Source organism: Piliocolobus tephrosceles, chromosome 6 (assembly GCF_002776525.5).
Source record: "Piliocolobus tephrosceles isolate RC106 chromosome 6, ASM277652v3, whole genome shotgun sequence".
Taxonomy (NCBI): domain Eukaryota; kingdom Metazoa; phylum Chordata; class Mammalia; order Primates; family Cercopithecidae; genus Piliocolobus; species Piliocolobus tephrosceles.
The window spans coordinates 25,919,020-25,937,627 of NC_045439.1; the positions used below are offsets into that span (position 1 = coordinate 25,919,020).

Sequence of the window (18,608 nt, forward strand, 5' to 3'; positions counted from 1 at the left end):
TGGTAGTTTGCATTTCTGTGGGCTAAGTGATGGTATCATTACCATTTTTTATTGTGTCTTCACCGTTTTTTATTGTGTCTATTTGATTCTTCTCTCTTTTCTTCTTTATTAGTCTGGATAGTGATCTATTTTGTTAGTATTTTCAAAAAGCAGCTCCTGGATTCATTGATGTTTTTGAAGGGTTTTTCGTGTCTCTGTCTCCTTCAGTTCTGCTCTAATCTTAGTTATTTCTTGTCTTCTGCTAGCTTTTGATTTTGTTTGCTCTGGCTTCTCTATTTCTTTTAATTGTGATGTTAGGGTGTCGATTTTAGATCTTTCCCACTTTCTCCTGTGGGCATTTAGCACTATAAATTTCCCTTTAAACACTGCTTATCTGTGTCCCAGAGATTCTGGTGTGTTGTGTCTTTGTTCTCATTGATTTCAAATAACTTATTTATTTCAGCCTTGATTTCATTATTTACCCAGTAGTCATTCAGGAGCCAGTTGTTCAGTTTCCATGTAGTTGTACGGTTTTGAGTGAGTTTCTTAATCCCGAGTTCTAATTTGATTGCACTGTGGTTTGAGAAACTGTTTGTTATGATTGCCATTATTTTGCATTTGCTGAGGAGTGTTTTACTTCCAATTATGTGGTCAGTTTTAGAATAAGTGCGATGTGGTGCTGAGAAGAATGTACATTTTGTTGATTTGGGGTGGAGAGTTCTGTAGATGTCTGTAAGGTCTGCTTGGTCCAGAGCTTAGTTCAAGTCCTGAATATCCTTGTTAATTTTCTGTCTCATTGATCTGTATAATATTGCCAGTGGGGTGTTAAAATCTCCCACTATAGTTGTGTGGGAGTCTATGTCTCTCTGTAGGTCTCTACGAATTTGCTTTATGAATCTGGGTGCTCCTGTATTGGGTACATATATAATTAGGATAGTTAGCTCTTGTTGCATTGATTCCGTTACCATTATGTAGTGCCCTTCTTTGTCTTTTTGGAGCTTTGTTGGTTTAAAGTCTGTTTTATCAGACACTAGGATTGCAATCCCTGATTTTTTTTTTTTTTTTTTTTTTTTGCTTTTCATTTGGTTGGTAAATATTCCTCCATCCCTTTATTTTGAGCCTATGTGTGTCTTTGTATGTGAGATGGGTCTCCTGAATATAGCACACCAATGGGTCTTGACTCTTTATCCAATTTTCCAGTCTGTGTCTTTTAATTGGGGCATTTGGCCCATTTACATTTAAGGTTAATATTGTTATGTGTGAATTTGATCCTGTCATTATGATGCTAGCTGTATTTTGCCTGTTAGTTGATACAGTTTCTTCCTAGTGTCTTTACAATTTGGTATGTTTTTGCAGTGGCTGGTACTGGTTTTTCCTTTCCATATTTAGTGTGTCCTTCAGGAGCTCTTGCAAGGCTGGCCTGGTGGTGACAAAATCTCTCAGCATTTGCTTGCCTGTAAAGGATTTTATTTCTCCTTCGCTTATGAAGCTTAGTTTGGCTGAATATGAAATTCTGGGTTGAAAATTATTTTCTTTAAGAATGTTGAATATTGGCTCCACTTTCTTCTGGCTTGTAGAGTTTCTGCCAAGAGATCTGCTGTTAGTCTTAAATGTTCCCTCTAAATACTTTTAGAACCACATAAGATATTGTTACAATTTTTGCTTCAACCATCAAACATAATCTAGGAACTTCAAAAGATTTCTATTGTATGTACCTATATTTTTGTTTGTGTTCCTTCTTTTTTTTTCTCCTCTTCTAAAATTCCTTCTCTTATCATGTCTCTTCTTTTTAGAGAATTTCTTTTAGTCATTCTTTAGGATAGGTCTGCTGGCCATAAATTATCTTAATTTTTCTTCCTAGGAATGTCTTGCCTTCACCTTTGTTCCTAAATAGTATTTTCATTAGATATAGGATTCTGGGTTGTCAGTTTTGTTTTTTAGCATTTTTTAAAAATGTGACTTTTTTAATGGCCTCTGTGATTTCTAATGAGAATTTCATTATTATTCTAATTGTTTCCCCCTATAACTAAGATATTGTTTCTGTCTTACTGCTTTCAAGACTTGTTCTTTGCCTTTGGATTTTAGAACTCTATGAAGTATCTTCATGTGGATTTCCTTATGTTTATCTTCTTTCAGGTTCACATAGGTTCTTCAATCCAAGAGTTATGTCTCTTATCAAAATTTGGAAATTATCAGGTGTGTAAACACATGCTTGCTATTTCAAGATGAATACCCAGTTCCGTGAGGATTCATGTCGTTGCTTCAGTACAACACAGATTTACTCTAAGTCATGCTGCAGCTAATCATTCTTGTGCCTCATTACTGCCTACTCACTGGGTGTCATCCTGGACTTGCTCTTTATATGTGAAGCAGATTCCTGAATTCTCATTCTTTTCCACTGTGTGAAGGAGAATTGTAAAATGCTTGTTACCTGAATTTTCAAATTCAGTCCAGAAAAAAAAATTTAATAAGGGATAATATTAAACTAATTTATTGGCATCTACAATCTGGTAGATGACATCATATTGCATGTCAGACAGTTATTAACTAGTTTCTTATAGATATTGTCATTATTTTAAAAATACTTAGAGAAATAGTGTTTGCCAGGCACTGAGGATACAGTGGTAAACAGTTCTTATCCTTGGGGTATTGCATACCAAACTGTACCTTGAATGTTAATATCAGCACATGCCTTTTATAGGGATGACTGAACTTTACAGCTTGGTCTACATAATTACACTCCAGCCTAGGTGCAGAAGGGGGATAATTTTAAGCAACTCAGTAAGAAATTTTTGAGGAGCTAAATGCAGGTGTGCGTGACTCTTTCACTGAGGAAACTAACAATTTTGGAGTCACAGCTTATAACATGTTACATTCAAGTTTTGCCATGAAAGACCTCCTCTTCACTGTTCCTACCTCATCACAGGCTTCTTCACAAGGCTTTCACTGAATGTGGCATGCCATATACCATGTAGAGTACATTTTGATTACCAGATACCAGAATTGAGGGTAGATGCTGTGAACCCTTAAATTTGCTTAGAGTTGAATTTATCACTTAATGAAAGTTCTGAGGTGTGTTAGTTTTCTGTAATGAATTACTACAAATTTAGTGGCTTAAAATAACATACCTCTGGAGGTCAGAAGTCAAAATGGATCTCACTGTGCTAAAATCAAGATGTCAGCAGGCTGCCTTATTCTCTGAAGGCTCTTGAAGAGTCTGTTTTCTTGCCTTTTCCAGCTTCTAGAGGTTTCCTTCATCCCTTGGCTCATGCCCCCTTCCTCCATATTCAAAATCAGTAAGGACCAGTTGAGTCTTTTTCACAGTATCTTTTTATTACATTGGACCCACATGTGTAATTAAGGATAATCTTTATATTACAGATATCTGATTAACTACCTTAATTCCCACTTTCTTTCTTATCCCATTTTCTTCCTCATGACTACTTCATGAAGTGAGATAAGACTCAATGTGTTTTGAAGCTTTATTAAAGAGAATTTAAGTCATTTGCCCACCTGGAGGTATAGCAAAAATACTTCTAAAATTTAGTAAAAGTCCCATGCTTTTTTTTGAAAGCTCACTGAATGAAAACATAATATTTTTATGTAAAAATATTAACATTAAGTTTTTAAGGAAAGGATTTTGTAAGATACAAACACTTTGAATAGATCTGAGCTGTAATAATTGATCTTTTAAATGGCCTCAAAGCAGGGAGGGGATGGGGCAACTATTAAACACCATATATCTGAACTTGGACTTCTTTTAGTAGTTTAAGATTTGTTGACCAATCAGGTTTAAAACTGAAGATGTAAATTTCAGAATTTTTCAAAATTTTCAGTTGTATCTCCTTTACTGTCAAATGTTTTGTATATATATCATATACACCTTAAAACTCTTTAATCATTTACTTCCCTGAGGGAATATATCAATATACTAGGCCAAATTTGGTAGGAAATACTGATATTTATGAGGAATAAGTTAAAATAAATTGTCTCTATTTAAGCCCAGCATATGTTTACATTGTGATGTACCAGATATAAATACTTGGGTACATACTGTCTGTGTGTGAATTGCCAGAGGAAACAGTTGGTGTTTGACATTGAGCTGTACTCTGTAACTAAGTGCACATCACTGGTATATATCATGCCATTATTCCACTTCTGAGGTCTGTTTTACTCCTAGAATGTAAGAATTGCAGAAACTAGAAAAAAAAAATCACTAAAAATTTCAAATTTCGTTTTGATCTAGAGTAGACCCAGGAATCTACAAGGCCTGAGAAGCCTAGATCTGGTTCAGTAGGTACCTCAAAAAACCAGCACAAACTTTTGTAGCTTCTGTAAAGAAGAGGTGATCAAAGAGTAAGTCAAATACCCAGCACTTCTGTGAACCCCAAAATGTATACCCGGTTGACCTTATGAATCTAGAACAAGAACAGAGCATAGGATAAACTTTCTCCCAGCCCAAGTAATTTAAATGAAAACAAACTTTCCATTATGTGAACATAATGCAGAGTACATGTGGGAAGAAAAATGATTTTATGCCTGGATTTCAGCATATGAAACTTATTCTTGAAATAATGTTTATAATAGATCATAAACTTCTCTTGCTCATTTTGGCCAAGACAGCCCATAGGCCGATTTAGAACAGTGATGTGTTTCTTGATGAATATATTCTTACTTTCTCTGCTCATGTTACCGATAGAAATGACAAAAATCTTAATAGTTGACTGAGTCAAAATTTTCATTCTATATCAGGGTGTTTCTCAGTGCCAGACTCAAGAATGAGGTGGAATGGGGTAGATTATTGTGCTATTTTCTGTACTGTAGCAGTTTTGTGGCAAGAGGTTTTAAATCTCTAAGGTTGTCGAAGTGGAAAGTTTCACCAGAAATGAATTAACATCAAAGAAAAACATGAGTACCTGTATTTGGATGTTTTACCACATACCCAAGACAGACAGTGGACTATAAACCTTTCATTTATTGGACCAATTGGGCTCCATCTGTAGACCAGCATGTTGTTTCAGTGTCTGAGACAAACCGCAAGGGATAGCCATACTTTTTGAATGTTGTTCTTCATTTTAACCTGTGTGTTTTCTGTGGTAAGGCTGGATGAGAAAACTCTTAACTCATTGTGGTATATCCAGATATGTACCAGTGGGTGGCAGTAGATATGGCAGAGTTCTAAATAATGTAGCTACTTATAATGGATGACGTGTAAAAGAAGTTTACTAATAGGCCTTTTTTGCTTGTTTGTTTTAAATTACAACTGTTTCGCACATTTTCCTGATTTAAGCTGAGATATTTAAAGGTGATTTTAAAAAAATAATGAGAGCAAATACATATATAATGCTTCTTATATACTAAGCACTATTTTAAGTGTTTTACATATATTAACTGAAAGCCCAACACATTTGATTGTTGTTTAGGTATTTGAGCTAATATAGTCATATTGTTATGCCTTTATTCTATTTTTCTTTACTAGTACAATAAAATAGGAAAAACATTTGCTGGCAAATGTTGTATTAAGCTGAGAAACTAACTGTCATTCATTGAAACAGATTTTGTGTTGCTGTTTGATTTTGTGAAATCTTCTGTGTGCTGTATATTGAATATATCTTGCTGAAACGACTGTCTTCTTACGTGTCTAGGTGTTTGCTTTCCATCATAGCCATATTTTTAGATGTTGTCTTCGAAAACTGAGGAATTTTAACATGGACAGTTGGTAACTGTAGATCTTCCCACAGATTGTCGATGTTACACAAGTGCTTTAATGAAGTTTTCTTTTGTTTCTGTTTGGAGAGGCATTAGAAAATACATAGGCATTGGAATACTGTGTCATTTCAATACAAATCTTGAGAGTCAAAGCACAGCAGTCACTTTTGTGTAAAGAAAAAAAAAAAAGTACTGGACCCTGGTCCGATTCAAAAGCCCTGGGCTCAGACTGATGCACCATTAACTAGCTATGTGACATTGACAGAGACATTTGATCTCGGAACTCAGTCCTCCACTGTGTAACCCCGGGACACTAGATTAGATCAGTAGCTTTCAGTCAGGATAATTTGGAGCTTTGTGGCTTCACCATGCCACCACAGGGGTCTACCTAAGGATAGGAAGGAGCTTGGCGGGCTGGCCCCCAGGCCCTCCACTTCGGTTTCCTTGAAAGCAGCTCCTTCTCGACTTTTTTAATTACCTATTTATAATTTACATTAGAAAGTATATATGATTTCACTTGTAAGATAGAATTGTACTTCTTTAAGGGAAAAAGAAGGAACCCTACAATTAGATTATTTCTATGTTCTCTTGTTTCTAAAATGTCAATGATTCCAATAACTGGGTAGCTAAGGAAGAAAAAGAGAAACTGAACATTATCTTTGACATGTAGCTAATGTCTTGAGTATCTGGAATAGAATGGTAGAAGGCTAAGTCCATCATTATAGGCTCGTAAGGGTTGTATGTGCTGCTTTGTTTGATGAATTTCATTATATGAAATTATATGACTGCCACTCACAAGTAGAAATAGCATAAATTTGCTTTTTAATAAAATATTGAATTATTTTGAGAATTTGCATTATCTACTGTGTTTGGTAAATTCCGGGACACATAGAATAACGCGGGACAGGAGCACTGAATTACAGTAAGTTACAAGAGCCATGCTTTTCTCTAAACTGCAATCAGTAACTCAACATATTCTGCTGCCAATGTTACTCTGTCCAGTGTTGTTGTTATAAATGTTGCTGTGTCAGAAGCCCCTGTTTCTATAACTTTCTCTCCATTATCAACTGGGCTGAGTTATAATATGGATGAGACATTTTATAGGAATGGTTAAAGAAAAAAGCAGTCGTTTCCCAGTTTGATCTTCAGTCTTCCTAGGAAGGTTCAAGTTACTAGATGGGTGAGTTGCTCATACACACCTGGATATGACTCACCTTTTGAAAATAAACAAACAATATATCTGCTTCTTGGTTACCAGAAACCAAAATCAACACTAGAAAGTGTCAAACCTCCTTTAACAGCCAGATCACTGGTTGCAAAGACTGCAGAGGAAGAGATATAAAACTATCTTAGCCAAAAACATGGTTGTGATATATTAACCCTAAGTGTGCCAGAGAAATGTAAAGCAGAAACAAGACAAAACAGGACAGCTGGATTATCCAATTCTCATTCATGATGTTCTGCTTTTTTATATGGCTTTTTCTCCCTCTAATGACTTTATGTCATAATGAGTGAGTATCAGCTCATTTAAAAAATTGGGGCCAGGTGCGGTGGCTCATGCCTGTAATCCCAGCACTTCAGGAGGCCAAGGCGGGCAGATCACAAGGTCAGGAGATCGAGACCATCATGGCTAACATGGTGAAACCCTGTCTCTACTAAAAATACAAAAAATTAGCCAGGCATGGTGGCGGGCACCTGTAGTCCCAGCTACTCGGGAGGCTGAGGCTGGAGAATGATGTGAACCTGGGAGGTGGAGCTTGCAGTGAGCCAAGATCGCGCCACTGCACTCCAGCCTGGGCGACAGAGCAAGACTCTGTCTCAAAAAAAAAAAAAAAAAAAAAAAAAAAAAAAAAAAAAATGGAAAAAGGAGCCAATCCGAGGAAAATACACAGGACTGCTGTCCTTTTTACCAAAGATCTTTCATTAACTAGTGTTGATGGAAGCAAATTTCACCACAGCAACTTGCATGGTAGTTGAGTTGCTATTTGTATGGAACAGCAAACCAGAGAATAATAAAAGAAAACACGAACATGTCAGTGGTGAGTGAGGGAGCAGAGCAGCCATTCAGCCCTTTCCATGCTGATAAGAACAAACAAGATTGTTCATTATAATGAAGGATACTAATCACACTCAGTTATCACAGTATTAAGTCACTTCAACTATCTAGGGGTCTCACCTATATTCTCTCATGTTTTGTCTGTTTGCAGTAGAGTGATGCTTCTCAGCAATGCCCAGTAGCCATATTTCATCAGCACAGGTTAATAACCCTGTTCATCATTCCAAATGCATGTGCTTGAACAATGAATGCACCTAATAAGTGAGCAGTGGCATACGACAGTGGTGTAGGTGGAGTGAGCAATTTTGGGGATACAAGTTAAATATCAAACATAGAAAGGCAGTAATTAAGGAGAACATGGATGTAAAATATGGATGGGCCAGAGGCAGTGGCTCACACCTGTAATCTCGGCACTTTGGGAGGCCGAGGCGGGCGGATCACTTGAGATCAGGAGTTCAAGACCAGCCCATCCAACATGGTGAAACCCCGTCTCTACTAAAAATATAAAAAGTAGCAAAGCGTGCTGGCTGTGGTGCCTGTAATCCCAGCTACTCAGGAGGCTGAGGCAGGAGAATCGCTTGAACCCAGGAGGTGGAGGTTGCAGTGAGCCGAGATTACACCACTGCACTCCAGCTTGGGCATCAGAGGAGACATTGTCTGAAGAAAGAAAGAAAGAAAAAAAAAAGTCATGGACGCCCTGATTGTTGACTTGACATCAGAGAACTTTTAAAGCAGGTCAGAAGAATACAGACAAGTGTGTATTTTATTTTTAAGTCAGTATGGAGAAGGGTGCAATTAAGTATTGAGAGGTACAAATGAGAGCATGATTAAACAGAGCAGGGTGATAGAAGAGCAAAGCTCTGGAAGTGGCTTTGTACTAACTAGGTGATCTCAGCCAAACCACCTGCATTTCTTTGAGTCTCATGTCTTCATATATTTGTTGTAGGATGAAACATTTTAAGGTGGACTGGAAAGTTCTTCTCAACTCTTAAGTTCTCTAGGCTTCTGAATAGAGATAAGAAGGTTCAATACAACCACATCCCTAGAGACTTTAAAAAATGGCAGTAATCCAACAAAAGCTAATTTAAGAAAAAGAATAGAAGAAGAATTATGTATTGGAAGTCCAGGAGGTTTGGAGCCTTCAGTCAAGGGTGGATGTAGTCCTCAAGCAATTCTGTTTCTTGGTTCTCATTTCTTCTTTGCCGGCCTCATTGCTTAATAAGTTTCTTCAACATAGTAGAAAATACAGACTTCGAAACGCCAGGCTAATATAAGCTGTGGCTTCAGAAGGAAAAAATTTCTCTCCTGGCATCCATATTAATCCTCTAAAAGGACACCTCTGGTGTTGCTTAGCTCGTATGTTCAGGGGGATAAGATGCTCTGACTTGCTAACCTGGGCCTACTTTTGCAGTAGGAAAGGTTAGTTAGACCTCTTGACCAAAAGTTTCATGGAAATCACATGGAAGAGAAGAACAGGAGTTCTCAAAGGGAAGATATGTGGCACAAACTAAAAAAAAAAACAAAACCCCAAACAGGTGTCTGCTTATACCCTTTATACAAGATGGTCAGTCAAGGAGAATATTTATTTAAAATTTAAAATGCTAATTCTAGGAATTCTGTGGTTGTTTTTATTCAGCTATCCCAAATCAAGCATTGTCATTGGCATCAGATTTGTCGGAAGAGTAGTATGACCCGTATGTATTTGGAGAAAACTGAGAACATAATTTTTAAGTTCCTATAATTTTATGAAGTTCTGTGAGTAGACTGGACTTCTTTCCATCTATATTTTATCAGATGAGTGAGTTGTGTTTGGCTGCATAAAAGATCTGATACTCATTATTGATCCAGTAAGTTTTATCTAAGGTGTTTGGAGTTGCCATACTAAGTTGACTCTGGAGAAACAAGATTAGTTTTCTTTTGTGATTGATGAACTCCACTATATATTACTCCAGTTACACTGCACCATTAACCAATGTAATTCATTACAAAGGGCTAAGCTCTGAGAACCTCCTAATATCCAGAAATAATGGAACTAAGTAGCCACATCCTCATAGGAACACAGCAGTGATCTTATGTCTCACAAATATTGAAGAGAGTTGGGGTAAGGACACAGTTTACTGAAATCAGGTGGTGTAGAAATCTGTTGTGTTGGCCTGCCTGATGTCCGTTGTTCCTTCTCCTGTTACAGAACCCTAATTTTGCATTTGGAAACTATTCTTTCTAAGTCCACTCCTTTTGGGATTATCAATGAAAGTACTCCATACTTTCCCCTAGCCAAGCAGTAGGCAAGAGATCTAAGCTAGGCTCAGTAGCTGTTCTCTTTATACACTTTCATCTTGAGTAGAATGACATAAAGTTTAGAGGAACCCAGAATAAAATGCTCATTGGCTCATCAGCTCATCCTACCCACATCTCGACCCAGCCAGACCTGCTGTAGTTGTTACTCCCTTCAGATTTGGGATCCTCTTTTCCAGTGTATCTATTTGTTACCTTCTAATAACTTCTAAGTACATGTTATTCAGTTAGCAACTCATCGCTATCAGATGGCAAGTACCAGGTACCAAACCACTCCAGAATTCCATTTATTTAGCTCCTGGTTCTGTGAGTTAGAGTTGACACTGGGCTCAGCTGGGTAGTTCGTCTGGTCTCAGTTGGGTTTCCATCTCAGTCATCTGTAGTCATCCTGAGATTGACTGGGCAACTCTGCTTCTGGGCATTTTCTGGCTGGCAGCTGGGGCAACCTGCAGGGTGACAGAGGTGGGAAGAGTCCTAGACCATGTGTCTGTCGTCATCTAGCAGATTGGCCTGGGCCTATTCAGATGTCAGTGACAGGGTTCCAAATGAAAAAGTGGAAATGTGTGAGGTCTCTTAAAGCCTCAGTCCAGACTGAAACAGAGTTACCTCAGCTATATTGTACTCACCAAATCAAGTCGGGAGGCCAGCCCAGATGCAAGAAGTGAAGCAGATGTGCATGGCCTCTTGATGGAAGTAGCTACAAAACCGCAATGCAAATGGGTGAGGATGCAGGAAGAGGAATGATTGAGGGCACTTAAACATTCTTCCATACCCCAAGTTGGTTTCTGTATCTTATAGCTAAAGAGCCTGATATGCCAATCAAAACCCCTTTAAAAATACACCCTAAAGCACTGGTCTGCTCTTTTTACTTTTTGATGTACCTGATTGTGGGAGGTTTTGGGAGCAAAGTCAGTTCCTCTACAGCATACAAAATAGAAACAATCTCTTATCCTTAATCCTAGCATGTTGTGTCTTCAGGAGATTGCTTACCTCTCGTCTGTAACCCTCTTAGCTGTGCAGCCTCAAAGGATCATTACCATCAGTTCTGTCATCTGCCAGGTCTCCTGAAATTTTGGTGTATTGCCTGCCCAGTTACAACACACCAGCATGACTTTGTCACTTTACTATATGACTGTTTCCTGCTATATCTAGTATAGCACTTGCTAAAACATTTTGAGTTTGCCTTTCTGGGATACATATTAGGCTTCTCTAACTTATATTTTCCTTTTATGTAACAGCCTCTTGGTAAGCTATATCAAAGAGAGAGTAAGGCAAATACTCATATTAATATACACTGCTGTAGGTGTTTCTTGCCAGTTTTCATCCAAGTTCTGACTCAACCTAGTCCTCTTTAGGTTTGTGAGATATAATAAGATCATAGCACAAGGTGATATAGCTGCAGGCAGAAAATATGTTTTCTTAATAGCAAGTTCATAAATTAATGTAGGGCACTGAGACACCATGGCTGTATACATGCATTAAGACAGAGCTCTCTTCAGTTGACGACCTTCCCTTCCAACCACTAATTTCTCTGGGATGGTGCCAAACTCTTAGTCAAATGTAGCTTCAATGCATCCCACCCTCTCAATGGGAAACAATAATTAATAAGACTTTATGGATGAGGTGGTGTTCCACTTCCATTAATAACACTTATTATTCCAGGGTGTTTTAATTTGGTTTTAAAAATTCACTCTAGGGGTGGAACTTGGCTTGGGAGCTTATTTTAAGGGCAAATGGTTTGTTTCTAATTTTTCTTTCAAAAGAAAAAGGCTTTTCTTTTTTTTAAAGGAAATTTTCTGTAGCATTTAGTTATATAAGCATGAGACCAAAATTCCTAAAATATTGGTATGATTACAGATTTTTAATTGATTTAATATTATCCTTTGGTACGTCAGGTAAAGCTGAGAGATGTCCCAGGGCTTCTCAGCTAGCTTAGAGTTGGCAGGCTCCAGCGCTCTGCATGTCATCAGTTGGGATCAGAGGGTGTTTCTTTTACATTGCTTCTCACACGTAAACATCAAATTCTCTTCTCAGGCAACAGTTTATACAAGCTACTGGCTGAACTGCATTTAATGATAAGAGGCAACTCAGTTTTACATTGTATTTTGATGGGTATTTTACTTTCTTGTTACAGATCTACTGGAAGAGACCCAAAGAAAAGATGAAGAAATGGGATCTCTGCAGGTAAATTCTTAAATAGGGCAAGAATCCTTGGTATGAAAGCATTTGTGTTTTGCTCTTTTATCCTTTATTGTTGTCACATTCATGCTGGTATAGCAAATGGGGTGACAAGGACAATGTCAGAACTATAAAGTTGGAATTTGCTTCCTTTAGAAGTCTCTGAGAGCAGTGATCTAAAGCAGGAAGCTAAATCAGCATCTATGCTACTTTTGATAGGAAAGTTTATTCCTTGGTATAGCATAACAGGAACTGCAGCATTGGGAAATGAAGACAGTATGCCTTCATAGTCATTTCCCTCAAAACAGGACTGATGAATGAGGATGAATTCATGGAATCTACATTTTCAAGTGAAAGTCAAAAGTATTCTGACCCCATGGGTGTCATCTACCAATGACCAACCAATTAACACATAAATAGAGCTTAAGATTGCCTTATACAGCCTCTCAATTCAGTAGAGGTTTATTCACATTTCTTGGGCTGGGAAATTGTGTTAGAAAGATTCCACTCGAATTTTAATTGACACTTCCGTGAGCAATGGATGTTAAGTTGACATCTGACAGTTCTCTCTTCCCTTCACATTGGCTAACTTACAAATGGCTAACTCAAGTGTCTGTCTTTATTAGGGGGAACATAATCAGTTATATTCCCATGACAGAACCAATTCACTTAATGTCACGTTGGGGATTAAGAACAGTAAATACTTTGGACATTTAGAGTTCTTCATTGGCCTGGAGCTACAAGGCAAGACTGGAGAGTGATGTAATGAGCTGGTTTGAGTGCTTTAAGGGTAAAGATTTTTGCTTTTGGCAAATGAAAGATAGGCCACATAAAGTCCAAAGAGCAAGGGAAATGTTCTGTGATTGGGGATTCTTCTACTTGATGGTATATCCATTAAGAGAAAATTATATAATTGATCTGAAAATGCAGAGGAAGCATAGTTTATACATCTAATAAAAATGGTACATGTTAGCTGCAGTTTTGTACAGATTAGATTATTTTAACATCTCGTACTATATTTAGGTATATATGTATTAAAAAAAAAAGAGCATTGGTTAGTCTAGTCTGGGGCTAGGAAGAATCTCAAGTGTATACTTGACCTGCCTATCTCTGTGAAACTAATATCACCAATGCTTGTTGTTTACAAAAAGCGTAGCTCTTTGTACCCTAAATGTGTATATTGAGAAAGTCTTTTTAGGCATTGTGGTTATGTGTTGTGTTTACCCAGAATAATATATATAAACATACTTATTGAGTGTATATCTGGCCTTTTGAAATGGCAGCACAAGTAATTTTTTCTTTCACAGTACAAATGTTGGAACTAGTAATCTCATTAAATTTAATAGCCTATGTTTCTTCTCAAATGTTTATTAAATACTAGCAGCATTTTCTACTGAAATGTCCATCCAGTGCAATAGAATGCACCAGCCAACTAGCTATGGACATTTATAGTTGGAGAATGTGTAATATGATGTCCCAGAGCAGAAGAGTTAAATGTTGACACTTTGTAGCGGTAACTGGTGCCTGATATTAACACTGTATTATGAATAAAGAAGGAACTCTCGGAATGTACAAGAGTACAGAAGCATATCACAGAAAGCCTTTAATGTTAACGGTTAGAGGAAAATCTGTGGAAAAGTGCCTATATTCCTGATTTCTATATTCACATATGAATATCAGAGATGATAGTTTGGAGAATACTATTCAAGTATATAGGCTGAAATCCTACAATGACACAATAGTACCTGGCTCTGTTTCTGATTCACTGGGTAACCTTGGATAACTCAATTAACTTTGCTGTGCCTGTTTTCTCATCTATAATAGAAAATCATAAAATTGTCTTCCAGAAGTGTTTAGTGTGGATTAGATGATCCCAGAAGGGAGAGCTAAATATTTAATTCCAATTTACAATGTTAACACATCCTCATGTATCCAAATTGGAGTCAATTTTATTTACTCATTATCATCTTATAATTATGTATAACAGACATTCTGCATTTTATGCTATTCTCATTAGGGGTAGGGGGTATTTTATTTAGCTCTAAACCCTTTCCAATTTCCTATAAATGAGGTACTCTATTTACTCATTGAACAAACACTTACCAAGCACCGATTCTGTGCACACCACTGTACCAGGTGCTAGGGATACAAAGGCAAGCTGTGTATACTGGACGACTTGTTGCCCTCTCTATTACAATTAGTGAAGACTATAAAAATCAGTTTTTATAATAAAATGCTCAAAAATCATATTAAAGGAAAAGTATAAGTGACTGTGGGAACATATCGTAAGAACATCTGTCCTTGTTTGTCATAGGTAAGTGTAGGTTGACAGAACTGAAAGGGAATTAAGTACAGTTGAGGTAGGTTAAACTGGAGTGGGGTGGCAATCCAAGTAGGCTTTCCAAAGAAAGCCAATGTTGGAATGATAACTAGGAGTTAGCTAGGCACGTTTACAGTGAAGATAAAAGTTTTCAGCAGTAGAAAGGATAGGGGAAGGCCTAGGGTAAAAGAGCGCAGTTTCACGTCTAAGGAACTGAAAGTTTAGTATATTGGAATGTAGCATCTGAGAGAGGGGCAGCAAAACGAGAACGTTTTAAGTAAACGGAGGTCTTAAAGACCTTGTGGAGGAGTTTGGACTTTACCTTCAGTATATGAGAAATTGGAAAAGGGTTTGAAATAAGAGAACAATATGGTAAGTCTGCATTTTAAAGAGATACCTGGCTGTAATGTGAAAAATAATTAGAGGCAGGCAAGATCGAAACCAGGGAGACCAATTAAGCAGATGTTTGTGAGACTCTCGGCAAGAGATGATGGTGACCTGGATTGGGTGGCATCAGAGAGCATGAAGAGGAGTGGGTGACTTCTTACTATGTTTTAGAATATAAAGCCCATGGAACTTTGAGATTGGGTGTTAGGAAGTAAAAGGGAAGGAGTTAAGAATGATTCTTGGATTTCTCGATTCAGCAGCTTTACAGATAGTTGTGCTCGTCAGTGATATAGGAGGAAGCTGATCCATTCAGTTTTTGATATTTTAAAATGTCCGGAAGGTGATGTTAAGGTTGGTTCATATGAGTCTGGAGCTCAGAAGGTGTTTGATCTGAACATGCAGAATTTGATGCCATCATATCTGTTGTCCATATCATAGGAATGATACTAAAAGTCACACAGCGAATGTGAACTCCCAGGGGAGTATTTAGAATGAGGAGAAATGAAATCCTAGGCCAGAACCCTAGGAAACACCAACATTTAAACAACAGGCTAAGGATGAAAATCTTGCAAAGGAATCTAAGACATAAAGGAAATAATTTCAGGAACACATAGTGCTATGAAGTTTAGCAAAAGAATATTTCAAGGGGAAGATCATCAACAGAACTGAATAAATATTTGTTCAATTCTTGGATCCATTTAGCTATGGGGTTTAGGTTTCAAAACAAAAATTTACCTTTCAATGAACTGTAATTTCCTGTCATACCTGTCAATCAACTCTCACGTCTTTCACTTTTCCGTACGTCCACTACTTAGCACAGTGCCTCATCTTAGTAGGTACTCAGTAATTTTCTGTTTACTAAATAAACAAATGAATGCCACCCTACTGGTCTCTTATTTATATAGCTCCTATTCCTGGGTCTCCTCAAGATCCACCCATTAAAAAACAACACCAATCCCTGTCTTGTCCTAGAGTTCATTTTTTGTTTAAATTTTTGAGGGAGAGACATCCAAATTCTGCCATTCCTGTACAGACACAGACACACACAAACACACAAACACACACACACATACACGCAGGAGTAATTTCACATGAGTGGTAGTAAGCAGTGGAAAAGGATAAAACGACAGAGGGAGCAGAGCCACAGGGAAGAGAGCATTTTCAATCTTAAGGGGAATCACAAACAATGAAGACAAGCATGTTTGACAGTGATTTTTACAATACAACTTGTAATTACCAAAATTCTTCATTGGAGCTTAACATTGTCTGGCTCCTTTTTGTGTGTGTGACATTCATTTGCAGTTACATTGTGTACTGCTCCTCTTAAAAACAAAGTATTGTCTTTGACTATAAATGTGTAGTGCAGTATCAGAGTTTTATTTGCATATTTTGAGCTACGTTGAAACAAGCAAATCCCTTTTTCATTCCTCTCAAGATCAGCCGAAACTTTAAAATAGACACACAAGGTAATCCATTTTTCCTGATTTAGTTGAATTGTATTCAGTGACTTGACACCTTGCTGGTGATGGCTAATAGTGGTAGGTATTGCTGCTGTTTCGTGTTTTTATTTTTTTAAATACCAGTCTACCTGGTTCACCTTTCCCTAAAGTGCAACACACATGGAGAGTTAGTATCGTGCTTAGTTATGAAAGCTTCACAGTGGGTCCTATGACAGTCACAAAACAGACTCTCTGCAAAACTCATGTGCCTTTACTCATATGATAACTTACTGGTCATCTCTCTTTTCATTTTATTTGAAATGAGTCATTCAGTAACTTCCAGTCATCTCTCTTCATTTTATTTGAAATGAGTTAAAACTAGATGATTATGAACATGATTTTTACTCTTCATTTTCCTTTCATACTAAGCCATTGGTAGGTTGTTTTGTGTCAGCACAATATATAGATATTGTAAATTAAGGATAATAATAATACTGATTTCATAGGACTCTTGAGAGGATTAGCTACCGTAAGAAATGTGAAAACTTTGGTGCCTGACAGGTCGTAATAAATATTAATTCTACACAGTGACTGTTTACACCTACTGTGTGTCAGACATGATGCTGCATGCTTAGGGATAAAGCAATAAATGAGTCAAAGAAGGTCTCTGCCCCCATGGGGCTCCTCCTTCCCTCTTCGCCACCTTCTACCCTTGCCCTTTTCTTACCTTCCCCCTGCCATGGTCAACTCTGAAATTCATATTCATATTTTTGTCAGATTATGCTGAAGGAAGTAGTAGTATATCTTTGGCCAGCTGTTAAATATAATGAAAAATCGAAAAAAAAGTCATGATACGGCAATAATTAAATGGATTATTGGGCTACATGTAAATATCAATCTCATTATTTTAGGAGGAGAAAGGAAACATTTTAGTTGTAGAACCTGTAATCTAAATGTTGTCACAAGTATTTTTGGACACATTTTTATTTGGTATCATTATTAGAAATTTTATTAGAAATGAACTAATCCTTAATTTTTAACAATGGGTTTACAGATTTTGTGTATATATACATGTATATGAATATTTCATATAATATATAATAGATTTTAATTACAAATTTATATATAATATTGTATTATGTAAATCTATAATAAAATCTATAAAAATATATACAATCTTGAATATATATATTTAAGTGACTGATTTTTCTGAGACATTCCAGAAGCTCTGCCTGGAAGATATTAAATGTCATTAGTGCCATGCTGTTTTTCAGATAACCCATAATCATATTTAATTTCTCTATCAGTTGACTTTGAAAAATAGTCTGGAATCTCCCACTTGAAGGGTTTGATTTTCTTTTTAGTACCGTTTCTTTTTAGTACTGTGGAGGGACAGGTGTTAGATTTTGTTTTTGTGACCTCAGTAGTGCTTAGGCAAAAACATTTGAAATGAGCAGTAAGGAGAAGAGAATCTTTTCCCCAGCCATTATTTATTTCAGCTACTTATGGAGTAGCCTGTGGCAACACAGTGTTTCAAGGAAAAAAACAGAATATGCCTTCTTGGTTCTTTTGGAACAAACTTAATAAATATTAATATTAGGGTATTATAATATAAAGAATGCCAGTGTAGAGTTGTCAGGCACAACAGTTGGAGATAAACTGGGCAGGAAAAGCCACCAAATAATGTGCCTGTCATTAGCAAATAAATTACCCTCCCAGAAGCTAGCAAGATAGTGCATGAACCTCTCAGTACCCAGTAGATGGCTAATCCCCCTGGTAAGGAAACCATGTGAGAAACTGGGCTATTGATTGACCAGCTGGATAATTTCTGTGCTTTTGCTGTCAGTCTTTTCTGCCAGACTATAGAATGCCCATAACCAGTACTTTTAGAGATTGCAGGTGGAAATGCAGGGTGGGGCAGCTGCGAGTCCCTTTTAGAGTTCCCTCAGAGTTGCTTTAGAAGGATGAGGGTGGCGGTGAACGCTCTGCTCTCCCACTGGATCTCAGAAAGGACTGAAGTAATTCATTTCCCCAGAAATTCCCATTTTCTTGGGAGATACTAAAGTACATTTTTGGAAGTCTTGATTTGAATAAATTGATAAATTGGGATTAACTGTTTAAGGTTTCATTAAACTAGAAAGTAATACAGTCCCTACCCACTCCTAAGATGACTCATGAGAGTTATGACAGAATTTTTATCATTCTGGAAACCAAAATGTAATGCATACCCAGGTATTCTTCTGAA

The 18,608-nt window shown here is 37.2% G+C and overlaps 1 protein-coding gene across 3 annotated transcripts in view; it reads left to right on the forward strand.

Annotated features, from left to right (window-relative positions):
* CEP128 (centrosomal protein 128) overlaps positions 1-18,608 on the forward strand; it is a 504,131-nt gene that overhangs the window by 400,686 nt on the left and 84,837 nt on the right. For all 3 annotated transcript variants that reach the window (XM_023185111.1, XM_023185121.1, XM_026455590.1), the window contains one exon: positions 12,174-12,223. In XM_023185111.1, coding sequence (XP_023040879.1) covers positions 12,174-12,223 — 50 coding nt within the window. The remainder of the gene's footprint in view (positions 1-12,173; positions 12,224-18,608) is intronic.